The 13455-nt window shown below is 36.2% G+C and overlaps 1 protein-coding gene across 1 annotated transcript; it reads right to left on the bottom strand.

Moving 5' to 3' along the window:
• Positions 1-266: 266 nt before the first annotated feature.
• On the bottom strand, positions 267-13241 carry opn4xb (opsin 4xb). Its single transcript, XM_067440301.1, has 6 exons — positions 13105-13241; positions 8023-8156; positions 7534-7737; positions 4158-4329; positions 3908-4063; positions 267-378 (listed from the first exon to the last, which is right to left on the bottom strand). The coding sequence occupies exons 1-6, from the start codon at positions 13239-13241 to the stop codon at positions 267-269; spliced, it is 915 nt and encodes a 304-aa protein (XP_067296402.1).
• Positions 13242-13455: the final 214 nt, after the last annotated feature.

The following is a 13455-nucleotide window of genomic DNA, read 5'->3' as shown; positions in this document are numbered from 1 at the left end:
AAAACACTTTCACAAGGTGTCATCTCATTTTACTTCTCAAGTAAATGCATCTTGATTTAAGAATCTTTTAGATGTTTGCACTGGATAACAAGACAAAACTACTGAAAAAGTGTGATCAGAAGGTTCAGTAAAAGTTATTTCCATATTCTAGAGTTTTTGTTGTTGGTAAAATGAATTCAAAATGAATGGAGATCTGTTGGACTGTATTTTAAAACCTTTTCATTTACATTTAGAGAACATATTGACATGTTTGTTTGATGATTGATTTACCTGTATTTGGAGTGAACTATGGCATATATGAAAGGGTTGTAGATGGCCGATGACTTGGCGATGACCGCCGGCAGTGTTTTAGAGTAGGGCGTGAGGATGTTTGCTTGCCTGAGAAACCAAGGAAAAAGTAGTTACTTTTAAACACATTAGGTCATTCAGAAAGTGTAAAGGGGCGCTGCAGACAGAAAGAGAGATTACAATGTTTTATAATCACTTCCTACTTCTCACAGCTGCGCTGAGCTTAAGAGACACTATAGAGCTCCACACACACACACACACACACACGCACACACTCTAATGAAACAAATGTACATCGAAGAGTGCCAGATAAACAGGAATCAGGGGATTTGCAGATTACAGACACTGCAACACTTCTGATACAGAAAGAAAGCTTCCAGTATACGGTTTCAATGCATCATACTGTATATCAGTCAGAAATGTGACTTTTTTTATTCAACCTTTTATATGGTAATGTTGTCTAAAATATTGAATATTCAAATTGATCACAAATACAAAAAAACAAATCAGAATTTACTAAACAAGTATACAGTATCAACATTTAACAGAGCTAAAACCTCTATTAATTCTGAACAATAAAGCTATTTTCTTCAAATCAATAACAATTTCTCTAAACAGTGATTTCCCATTGTGACAACTTACCATGTAAGGTGACAATATCTAGTAATAATTGTGGAAATGTTCAACGATTAGTTTGTTTTCTTCTTTAGTACTTTAAAATATGTGGTTATACAGAAATCAAGATCTAATTATGGAAACTACCCAATTTTACACAATATTATATTGCAAACACAACATATGTGTTAGGAGACATATAATTTAGGGCAAATACTGTATTTCAGAAGTATTTCTCATTCAATGTATCTTTTAATCACAGAGGAAAGACCATGTCATGCCTACAGATAACAACAACAAAGTAGTCTAGTGTACACACACAGGGCCCACACAAGGCAGCGGTTGTTTGGCTCTCATCACATGACAGTATAGCTTCAGTACGAGGCCATCGTTTTACAACCACATATGGTTGCATGTGACAATAATGCTGATGTTTAATAATGAATCGTTTTACAACCACATATGGTTGCATGTGACAATAATGCTGATGTTTAATAATGAATGGTTTTACAACCACATGGTTGCATGTGACAATAATGCTGATGTTTAACAATGAATCGTTTTACAACCACATGTACACTTTTACAACCACTTTCTAAAGGGTTAGTTCAAACAAAAATTAAAATATTGTCATGGGGGGGGGGGGTCTATTGCTATTGCATGCATTCTGACTTATTTACACTGTTAACGAGTTGAGTCTCATGCACAGGGACAAAATTTCAAAAAACGAGTTGGACGTATAACAGTATTTCTACACTGTAAAAAAATATTAAGAGTTAATTTAAATTATTATTATTAATTTTAATTATTAAATTAAGATTTCATTGGAATTAAAAGTTTGAGTTAATACAATGAACATTTTTAAGAATCGACAAACTTTATTCAAATATTATTTAAAAATATTATTATTAAAATACTTTTTTAGGCATATTGGGTAATTGTGTGTGTTTTATTTGTGATGACGCAGTGAAACATGCCAAATTGTGTTATTTTCATGATTTATCACATTTTTTATGTGATTCAGATACAATAATATTTTGAGTTTCTATATATAAAAATAATTTCCTTCATTATATCAACTCAAATTTTTTATTTCGATAAACTCAAAATTTTAAAGCAACCAGGTTACTTACTTTTTTAAGTTAAAACCAACAATATTTTTTACAGTGTGTGCCAAATACACTGCTTCAGGTTTCAAACAAGTTTTTTCTTGTTTTTAGACCACAAAAACAACAACATCACTAAAGAAGTCTGTCTCCATATATAAATATGTCATGGCTTCGCTTCAGAAGGCCTTTATTAACCCCCCTGGAGCAGGTGGATTACTTTTATGATGGATAGATGCACTTTTATGTACTTTAAACAAAAAGGCATCATTCACTCCCATTGCAAATTAGCCTATTGGCTAGAAACCTTTTATGCAACACATCTACACATTTTTTGTTGTGGCTTGTCTATGATAATTATGTATGTAATAATGTGCACTGCATTGTCCCTGACAAATAAACAAATAAATAAAAAAATAAATACAAATTGGAAGAGCCATGAATATTTTTAATATAACTGATTGTGGCTGAAAGAAGAAAGTCATTTACAACTAGAATTGCTTGAGGGCTATAGGATTTTCATTTTTGGGTGAACTTATCTAGTAGTCTTGTTTGTTATATATTTAAAAACAATTAACACAGAAATTTACATCAAATTAAATTACAGTATTAAGTTAATGTAATGATTAACATTATTATATCAACAGATCTCCTCACATTACTTAAAATGTCTAATTACTTTCAACCATGCATTTAAGTTATAATATGTCCCTATTAATACATTTTTAGAGTGTAATATGCTGATTTGGTGCTCAAGAAACGTTTTATTATTCTAATTAATTATTATTATCAACACTGTAAAAGAATTCAGGACTCTACAATTGAAAAATTTCTAGTGACTGATCACATACATTTTTCAGTTGGCCAAATTGAATTGTATAAATTCACAGAAATACAATTTGGCCAACTGAAAAATGTATGTGAAATAGAACATTTTCACACAAAAAATTACAGTGAATGTACAGCATTTTTTTCAGAATTTTTGGTTAAAAAAAAAAAAGGGCAGCGTTTATTCAAAATAAAATCCTTTATAACATAATAAATATCTTTATTGTCACTTTTGATCATTTTAAAGCATCTTGCCGAATAAAAGTATTAAATCTTACTGACCCCAAACTTTTAAACAATATCAGCACAAAATAAAATGATTGTGATTTTAACGGTTGTAAAAATGCTACGGTTAAAACAGTTAACTGGTTAACAAAAAGTTTCCATACTATATACAGTGAATAACTGTAATAGATAAACTTTACATTTAATGTTACAGTAAAAACTGTTCAATTGACAGTTTTTGGAAGTGAAAAAGAACAAGTCGTTGTGTAATTCACAGTGAAAAACTGTAAATTGATATTCCCTGTGTGACACTTCACATTGGTGTATTTTCATTGAAATAACTGTTTCTTCTTAGATTTTTTTTTTTCTAATCAAACTTAATGTTTATTGCCTTTTTTTCGAAATGTCATGTGTGTGTTACCATGATGGTGTTTAGCGTTAGTGTGAATGACACTGTGCACCTTCTGTTCATTAGTTTTGTCCTCCTAAAAGCTGCTTGTGATGGTCTTTGATTCATCATGTGACTCATAACCACTGTCGTTGCTGGTTGTCAGTCTATCTCAAAGGTACATAACAGATATTAGTATTTCAATTGAGTGGTAATTTAACATTATTTCAGTTAATGAAATACGGTTATTTACGGTAAATGTAACTTACATCTGTAAAACCTAAAATTTTGCTAGCATATTTTTTACAGTAAAGTTCTGGCAACTTTACAGTGTTCTTTTACAGTGACACACTAATCATAATATAAACAAGAGATTTAGTGATGCTATCTAAGCTTATACGCGGAAGTCCCAAGAAATGTATGAAACACTGAAAATGTGTGTATGCTCATCACTCACCCCGCCCAGGCGATGAGGGTGATGCATGCGTAGGGAGCCCAGGACAAAACGTACACGACTATGACCACAGCCGCTATTTTAGCCAGTTTCCATTCGCTCCTCATGGACTGCTGCTTCACAAAGATGGACTTTCTAGAGCTCAGCCTTTCTAGATCTCTAAACACACACAAACACATAACACAGTCATGAATGCTTTTCAATGATCACGCTTCAAACTCAAGATGCCAGTGGGGACGTGAGGAGCTCAGACCTGCTGGCCTTTCGTACAGAGAGGAACATGAACAGGTAACAGAAGAGAATGATGGCCAGGGGGATGAAGAAGACGAAACAGCACAGCATCATGGTGTAACTCCTGTTGGCGGGAGACGGCGAGACATAATCCCACGTGCAAGATGTCATCAGACCTTCAGGGATGTAGGAACCTGCAGGAGCAATTTATAGTGGAATTCAACTCATTTATAGATTATCTTTGAAATTGTTAAAAAAATAATAAGTCATTAACTTATTAATGTTTAATTATTATGAGAGAATTGGATCCCCTCCCACAGAAAAAAGGGTGTCAAAATTGTACCTTTAGGGGTACAACAGCTTGTCGCTGTTGTAAGTGCAGTACCCTTAAAAGGACAACTTTGTACCATTTTTACCAACACAAAAAGTTCCTTAAGGTACGCATTTGTACTCAAAGGTTTTAATATGCACCTTTCAGGAGTAAAAAAGGTACAAAGTTGTCATTTTAAGGGTACTGCCCCAGCGACAAGCTGCTGTACCCCTAAAGGTACAATTTTGACACCCTTTTTTTCTGTGTGCTGCTACACTTTTTGTGATCTGCTGTATGTTATGCTTTGTTTGTTACATGTTCCTTCTTCAAATAAAAAATGAAAACAAAACTGCAAGAGCAATTTCATTTATAATTTTAACAGATGCAGCACTTTTTAGCCCTATACCTTTATCTTTATTATAGCCTGAAAAAAACACCTACTTCAAGTCAAATTAGAATATTTAAATGCCTTCATATGTAATAGAATATTTACAGTTTTTCTCGATTGCTAAGACACATTACTTGAAAGCTGCTCTCATTTTCTCTAAACTGTGAACACAAAACCCAATTTTCAAGCTACATTCACAAAACCTCAGACTCTTCTTGCAAAACCAAACTTTCACCTCAAACAGTTCAATCTGTGCTCAAACCTGAACTATGTTGTCAAACCGTGCCAAGAGTCATTTCAAATTAAAAACACTACTGAACAGTCACTAAACACTATGTAGAAAAATAGAAAACACAACGGACATGAAGCTGGAGAAATAAATGTTAATTGTTCACTGTAGGCTTAATGCATGTTGCAAAACAAAACAAAAAAGCTGTGCATTTAGCACTTGTACAAAAAGACAAAACAGAAATTGTATGCATTTGCCACTTGTGTACAGTACTCTTTCTCTCAGATTTCTACCCATTGTTGGGCCTCACAGACCAGTGCTCTCTGAACTGGCTTACTGTTCCTTTACACCATTAGCCACAAGTGTCATCCATTTTGAGTTGTTGTGTTCAAGTGGTGACATCTGTGCTTTAATTGTGTTTGACTTTTGTCACCTATGCTCACCATTATGCAGCACGTGTGCATCACAATGAAAATGTGTTGGCAAGTTGTGTCTAAACAGCTGAAAAGTGCTTATGGTTTTGCCAAAAGAGTGAGTGGGTTCAGGAAACTGAGGCCTGTTGCATGAAGCTAGCTGAACAAACTCTGAGTTTCAGAGTAGGTTTAGAGTTGATAAATCCAGATAAATCCAACCTGGTGTAGATCAAGTTCAACCGTTTCTCAAAGCTCGGTTTAAACTTTCTCTGTCAACTCAGGTTTAATCCAGAGTTAGCGATCAACTCTAAAGCACGTGCACCTGAAAGTGTGACACGTGCGGCAAACAGCCAATCACAGTGTCCGTTTGATTCACTTCTCTTCTGAAGATTGAGATCGTTTTGAAAATTACTATGAAATTAAATGTGTTTACAAGGCAGAAATTAACACTGCTACTGCAGAGAAAGATTGAGAAGGCAGCTGAAAGATGATCTGACTATCAATGCATGATGTGAATCAAAGAAATATGCCTAATAATTATAGGTTCACAAAGAGCTCAAATTAATACACATTGTTTAAAAGAATTATGAATCATGTAATATTTTTATTTTACTATTTGGCTACTTGTCAATTAAAATAATATACATATTATATGAATTCAAAGTGATTCTAATTCATATAATATAAATATAATAAATAATTAGCACCAAAAGATGCACAATTTTATTTCAAAAGTTTTTTCATTATAAACTGCTTTAATTTGGAACGAGACATACAGGGTGTGTGGCTTTATTGCATCTTTACTTGCAGCTGATTGGTCCAGTTTGGATTTGCGATCTCTAACCCAGAATAAAACCGTCTCCAGAGCAGGGTCCTGTACCATGAAGCTGGTTTAGCTGGCTAGCCAGATTTGTTTAAGCTTAGTTTGTGCCAATCCTGGGTTTTAGGTACCATTAAAGTGGTTTGGCTTTTAGCTGTGTTCATCACCATAGTAATTTACGCTCCAGAGCTAACCTGCTCTGGGGCAGGTTATGTTCTGGATTAGAGATCTCAATCTGAAATTGGACCAATCAGCTGTGAGTAAAGTGACACACCTCTGATGCAGTGTCGCAAGTCACTCCCCCTGTTTCTACTCCAAATTAAAGGTAACTGCATAGTAAATGGTTTTTAAAGACTAAAGTGTCTGGCTTTTAACAATGCTTATTTATAAAAAATAATAATTTTGAATGATTTAGATATAACTTATGTAATTATTATACCTTTAATAAATTACACATTTATCATTTTAGTTAATCAATCATTAATAGGCACTTTGTTAAAATTAATACATAAGTCATATAAATAACATCACCTGCATAAAGTCATATGGATAAGCTTTAAAATCAATAAATAAAACTAGCCTATTAAAAAAAAGAAGCTTACTAAGCTTAAATGTTCAATTTTCTCTATATCAACTAAACTAACTTCATAACTTTTACTTGCATTGACGTATACTATTTTTCTTAAAGTTGTCCTCTTTCATAGACAGCTTTTCTTCTTGCTGTGTATTTTTTTTTATTTTAATTCTCAACATTTTTCAATCATGCAATATTCTGCAGAAGAGAGAAATGAATCTCACTGATTGTCTCGCGAGAAGTTCGTCTCAGTTCCACAGCGTGTGATTGGCTGTTCACTACTGATGTCACAGCTAAACTCCTGAACTCAGGATCAAAGCCTGAGTTGACAAAGAAAGTGGAAGATCAGCATCATGGGACCAACAAAGCCTTAATACAATGGTTTGGTTTTGTCAACTCAAAACTAATCCTTTAACCCTGAGTTTGTTAAACTACCATCATGGTACAGGCCCCAGGTTAGCTGTGTAGTGTCAGTTACCATGGTGATAAACACTGATAAAAACCAACCCACCTTCTTGAGCCCAAAAATCCAGAGTTTGCTCAAACTAATCTCGAACTTACCTGGGTAACAACTGACACTAGCTTTGTGCAACAGGCCACTGAGCATTTGGTTCAGACAATAGGGTTTAGTGTTTTAGCAATTAAGAAAAACTGTAAATCTTACTCCAGCCAATCAGAGGTGCCAGACTCCAGGCCAGAGAGTAGAGCCAGATGCACAGGATGGCCAGAGAGGTTCTGCGTTTGGAGTTCCACTGGATGGTCTGCAGCGGTTTGGTGATGACCAGGTAGCGATCGACAGAGATGGCCAACAGGTTTATCATCGAGGTGATGCCAAACAGTGCGCCACAGAACGCATATATTTTGCATCCTAAGAGCAAATAGAGATATATATAATATACAATATAAATATATAGAGTTTCATGAAATCAATGTTGTGATTACGTTCTACAGAATTGATAAACCTTCAAAATATCCCACACTTAAAGTGAAAAGCTTGAATTTGAATTGTCTTAATATTTTTTTTGTTGAGTGCACCACAGCACTAAGATAACCAGCATGATTTCTTAGTCATTTGACATCAGAATTGTTTTTACTTGTTTCATTGGAAATAAAGTGTTATGTAGAGTGAATGCTTAAAACTAAAAACAGTTACCAAGTTCCCCAAACATCCACTCCTTATACAGGCAGTTGATGAAGAACATTGGAGATTGTGTGATGGCCATGAGGAAATCACTGACCGCCAGGTTCATTATGAAATAATTTGGCAGGCTCCGCAACTTTTTATTACTGCACAAAAAAACAAACAAACAAAAAACATTAAAGTTGAGTTAAATGTTTCCATTGTTAAAACAGGAAGAACAGTTTATTCATAAAAGAAGACATTTTTAAGAATGTTGTTAACCAAATGGTTGTAGTTTCCATTGGCTTCCATTATATGGACAAAGAGACAAAGGAATTGAACCTGAGCCTCAACTTCACAGAAGAAGAAAAAAAGTCAGTCATATTTGGGACAACATAAAAGTGAGTAAATGATGAGAGAATTTTCTTTTTGGGTGGACTATCCTTTCAACTTAATTTAAATGCAAACATGTGATGTTATTTTGTATTTATTATCAATTTTGTCTGAGCATATCTCTACTTTGTTGATCTTTGTTGGGTTCAATAATTAAGTACAACAAGACTTTTCATTATAAATGCATAAAATGAAGGTGGGAGGCAAATGAGAGTTATTCTGCCAAGCTGATATCAAACAGATCAAATGCCACCATTACAGTTCTTTCCATCAATAGTATTGAAGTTCTAGGGATTCCCAGCATTCCTGGAATAGCAGTCCATTTCTGTCCACTCCACAGAAGCCTGTGTTTGCAATAATTGTATCCATATTTTGTAATGCATTAAACTTATTATATACTACATTCACACTTTACCCAGTTTCTAGCACATTTGCCCTATTTTGAACACAAAGGAAAAAACAATTATGGAAAATGAGGATTAGGGCTGTCCAGTGACCTGCAGGTTGTTTTGCGTGCATAACTTTAATCTGAGCAAACAGGGATTGTAAAAAAGAAAACAGAAGCTTTTAACTAGAATTTCACTGCCTGCTCTTGTTTTACCGCACTGACCCAATTCACTAAGCAATTAAAGTCAATAATATATCCGAGACTTGGAGGCTTTATCCAACAGATGATCTGCCGAAAAGCAGGCAGCAAAACTGTCACTATATTTAAGACACTTTAAATACGTTTTATTTTCACAATTTTAAGTCACTGAAAACAAATTGAAATATTACACCATACAACTCTTTAAAGGTGGACAAAAATGAAACTATTACTCTATCCTAAAAAAAAAATAGACTGCAACAAAATAGAACTATAAAGTGACAAAAAGATAAGACTAAATAATGTTATTCATCATTATTTTATATTATTTTAATATATGTAATTGTAGCAATAACACATTCATATAAACAATACAGAACCTGGAATAGACTGAACTAAAAGCTTAACGGGAGCAATGAACAGAAAACAGAACAGGTGCAGAACTAATTCACAACCACAGAAATAAACAAGAAACTAGAACTTCAGACACATGCAGGGAAAACCAAACTAAAACACAATAAACTGATAGAACTTAAAGGGTTAGTTCACGCAAACATGACATTTCTTTCATTAATGACTCACCCTAATGTCGTTCCACACCCGTAAGACCTCCGTTCATCTTCAGAACACAGTTTAAGATATTTCAGATTTAGTCCGAGGGCTTTCTGTCTTTTGAATGTAAGTGTATGCCCACTTGCTGTCCACGTCCAGAAGGTGATGAAAACATCATCACAGTAGTCCATATGTGACATCAGTGGGTTAGTTAGACGCTTTTGAAGCGTCGACAATACATTTTGGTCCATAAATAACAAAAAATATGACTTTATTCAGCATTGTCTTCTCTTCCGCGTTTGTTTTCAAACCTTAAATAAAGAATCAAACGGCCGGGAATCAGCAGATTGATTCGTGATTCATATCGCCGATGTCACGTGATTTCAGCAGTTTCAGCACGCGATCCGAATCTTCAATCATGACTGTTTGAATCTTTATTTGAGGAACCCGGAAGAGAAGACAATGCTGAATAAAACTACTGTGATGATGTTTTCATTACCTTCCGGACGTGGACAGCAAGTGGGCATACACTTACATTCAAAGGACAGAAAGCTCTCGGACTAAATCTGAAATATCTTAAACTGTGTTCTGAAGATGAACGGAGGTCTTATGGGTGTGGAACGACATTAGGGTGAGTCATTAATGAAAGAAATTTCATTTTTGGGTGAACTAACCCTTTAAAATAACTGTAACATTACACGTCAGCGTCCTTGTACCGTAAACGAACAGATGAAAGTCCAGCCTCACTTGAGCTGCAGCGACAAGCATCTGAGGTGGAGCCAGAGGGCTGAGCCATAGCCGGAGGGAAGCCGAAGCCTGACGGAGCTGAAGAGGTGGAGCCAATGAATTATTGGCCTTCAAAAGCAGCTGAAGGCCAATAAGTTTGTGCCATTGGCGGAGGTAGAGGCAGAGGGATGATGGAGCCCGGTGGAGCCATAGGGACGATGGAGGTGAAGTGGGAGGTTGAAAAATCAAGGTGGAGGCAAAGCCAGGGGATCTGACAAGGCGGAGCTGGAGACCAGTAGCCTGACACGCCAGACCCACATCAAGATGTTTGGTCTGGAAACTCACCATTGACAGGGCTCAATCTGAGGGGATAAACGGTTGTCTTTCAAACTCCCTCTGCTCACAATAGGATAGTGCTCCACCAACCAGCGCAACGAAGGTGAAGCGGAGCTCGTTGATAGATTAAACAAAACTCTGAACACATCTTCCCTTTTTAAGAATGACTTCAGTGCCGTTCTTTGTTCTTTTCTCAGAGAAAAGCTTAATTCCAAGTCTTCCAGAGTCGCGGTCAAAGCTGATTCGAAAGACCGCCGTTCACCAGTTTCTGTGTTTACTAGTAGCACGCAAACGCAACTTGGCCGTTATTATGTTAAGCCCCGCCCACTGACTCTATATACGATGTCATTGGCCCCACCAGAGTTTGGTTTTTACAGCTCAGAAGTGTATTGAGAGTTGCTAGAGTAGACGACGACACATTAGATTTGCTGCCGCTAGGGTGCGTCTAGATTTCTAGACCAGAAGACCTGAGACAGATCCACACAGCAGACTGGAGTCAGAAGAGGTGCTGAGGGACTAAAGGGAGCAAGCCAAGAACCTGGACAGACCAGGTGGGAGACAAAAGATGGACGGATACCTTGGAGATGGGACGGGAGTGTGGGCGTGGTTTTAGTCCATGCCCTCGAAGTCCACGAGGATACCAACAGTGACAGATGGTGGATTGAGCTTGCGCACCTTGTCAGATAATCCATTGGGCTTGGGCTCCGAGGTGATGATTGGCTCTGTATTTGTTCCATCTGGAGCTAAAAATGCGGCAGGCTCGGGCTTCGCTTCTGGGCTCTGACATACACCCCGTGCAGTGTGTGGAAGATGGCTGGCTGTGCTCTGGGTCCGGAGTGGCGCTGGTGACGTGATGATTCGCTATTCACTAGCACAACTCCATTTTGCATGTCTCCCTCACCTTACACACCTATTTCAACACATCAGCTTATTAGTACAGACTGCAAGACTTGAACTAGGTGTGTCTGATGATGGGGGCATCCAAAATGTGCAATGGGGGGGTTCCCAAGACAGGTTTGAGAAGGACTATGGATCAGTGGTTTCCTACCTTTTTGTTCTTGAGCCCCCCCTCCTTACATATAAGCAAAAACAAAACAAAAAAACTGCTACAAAAATGTAACTGGGTGGTTCTGATTGATGGTTGCTCGACTGGTGCATCTCTACTACTGCCAGCCTTTTACACTGTCAGGAAAAAAGGTAAATTGCTGTCACTGGGGTGGTACCCTAAGGTACAAAACAAAAAAGGTACTAATTTAAGGTACTAATTCACACTCTTAAAGTACTGATATGTAACTTTAAAGGTACTAATATGTACCATTTAGGGGAGCGTAAGGTACAAAGATGTACCTTTTCACTTTTATACCTTAGCGTACCGCCCCAGTGACAGTACTGTACCTTTTTTTCTGAGAGTGTACCATCATAGAGCTATAATACAGAGAACATGGGAAAGAGTTCAGAAGACAGTGGAAGAACAGCAGCACATGTATGTAGATGTACAGAAGCTATAGTTGTTTGAATTATACACACCTTTTCACTGCATTATTATTGTCTAGCCCGGAGACTGAGATGCCATCCGCTGATCTTTTTATTTTTGCCACACCTCTCACGGCCAGTGTAAGCAAGCTTGTGTCGTTTGCATCATAAAAATATGATAGGTTTATGTGACTGGCAAGCTGAGAGACCACGTATAGAATTAAAGGACATAATTATCAACTGGATCATTCAGAGCATTTCTGAAAACTACATATTAAAAGGTTTTTCCTATCCAAATTTGACCTCAAAGCATATTAGCTCCCATGTTCCAACCCTGTGAACTCTGGTGCCCTAAGGGGGACAGACCCCAGATTAGGAAACGCTTATTTATCTTACTCCTTCTGCTGTAGAAGGAGCAGTTGGAAGACTGTCAAGCGTTAGACAAAGATCAATCAAAAATACTAATTTATTAAACAAAGAAAAAAAACTAAGGGATAGATATAGAAATAACACATTCACATAAACAATCTGGAACAGAACTCATCAACCTTTGATAAAGTTAGTTTATAAAAAGGTTCGTATATTAATTAATGTTAAAAGATACAACTTTTGATCTTGAAATGTTTCAGTATATATGAGATTAACATTAAGATTAATACATTATTTAGATGTATTTTTTATTATTTATGTTGAGTAATTTAGTTGATGTCAACAAATGAAACAAATGTAAAGTGTTACCAATAATCTACTCACATTTTAAACATTTTAAACTCTTTCATAATTATTATGCATGCAGCTTTAATTATTACTTCATATTAATATAGTATGTGTACTTGTTACAAGACTAGTGAATTTGTACTAGTTTAAAAAAAACTTGGTGACAATTCACTGAACCGTTCTCTTACCTAATAGCATTAACTACTCAAATGTAATAAAAAATAATAAATAAAGTGTATGAATCATGTTTAACAGAATGAATGTACATGAAATAATCTATTAAGAATGATATAATTTAATATTTGTTAATTCGTTAAATTTATCAACGTTACCTGTAAAAGGCGAACATGACCAGAACGTTGCCTGTGATCCCCAAAGTGCCGATGATGAGGACGAGGAAGGCGATGATGTAATGCACATGATCCGGGATGTCCAGTCTTTTGTATATCTGCCGTTGGGGCTCCATCATCAAACTGAACACTAAGATACACCAACAAAAACTGAAGAACAACACTTCAACAAAGCAAACCTGAGTGCAGACTCAGTCATGGTCTCCGTCTTCAGTTTCCTGCATCTCTACCTCTCTGTCTGTCTCTGCTCAGAATAAGAGAGTTTAGTCACACTATCAGTATCTGCAGCAGCCGGACACACAGCGACCTACTTGTCGGAGCAGTTTGGTCATG

This window comes from Pseudorasbora parva, chromosome 3 (genome assembly GCF_024679245.1).
Source record: "Pseudorasbora parva isolate DD20220531a chromosome 3, ASM2467924v1, whole genome shotgun sequence".
NCBI lineage: Eukaryota > Metazoa > Chordata > Actinopteri > Cypriniformes > Gobionidae > Pseudorasbora > Pseudorasbora parva.
Note: the sequence above shows the minus strand (reverse complement) of the source record. Positions and strands in the feature narration are given on the sequence as shown.

Coding starts and splice junctions, on each gene's coding strand:
- opn4xb (XM_067440301.1), bottom strand. CDS start 13,241: ATGATGGAGCCCCAACGGCAGATATACAAAAGACTGGACATCCCGGAT. Junction 7,738..8,022: donor GTGGATGTTTGGGGAACTTG/GTAACTGTTTTT, acceptor ATTTGCTCTTAG/GATGCAAAATATATGCGTTC. Junction 379..3,907: donor ACCCTCATCGCCTGGGCGGG/GTGAGTGATGAG, acceptor TTGGTTTCTCAG/GCAAGCAAACATCCTCACGC.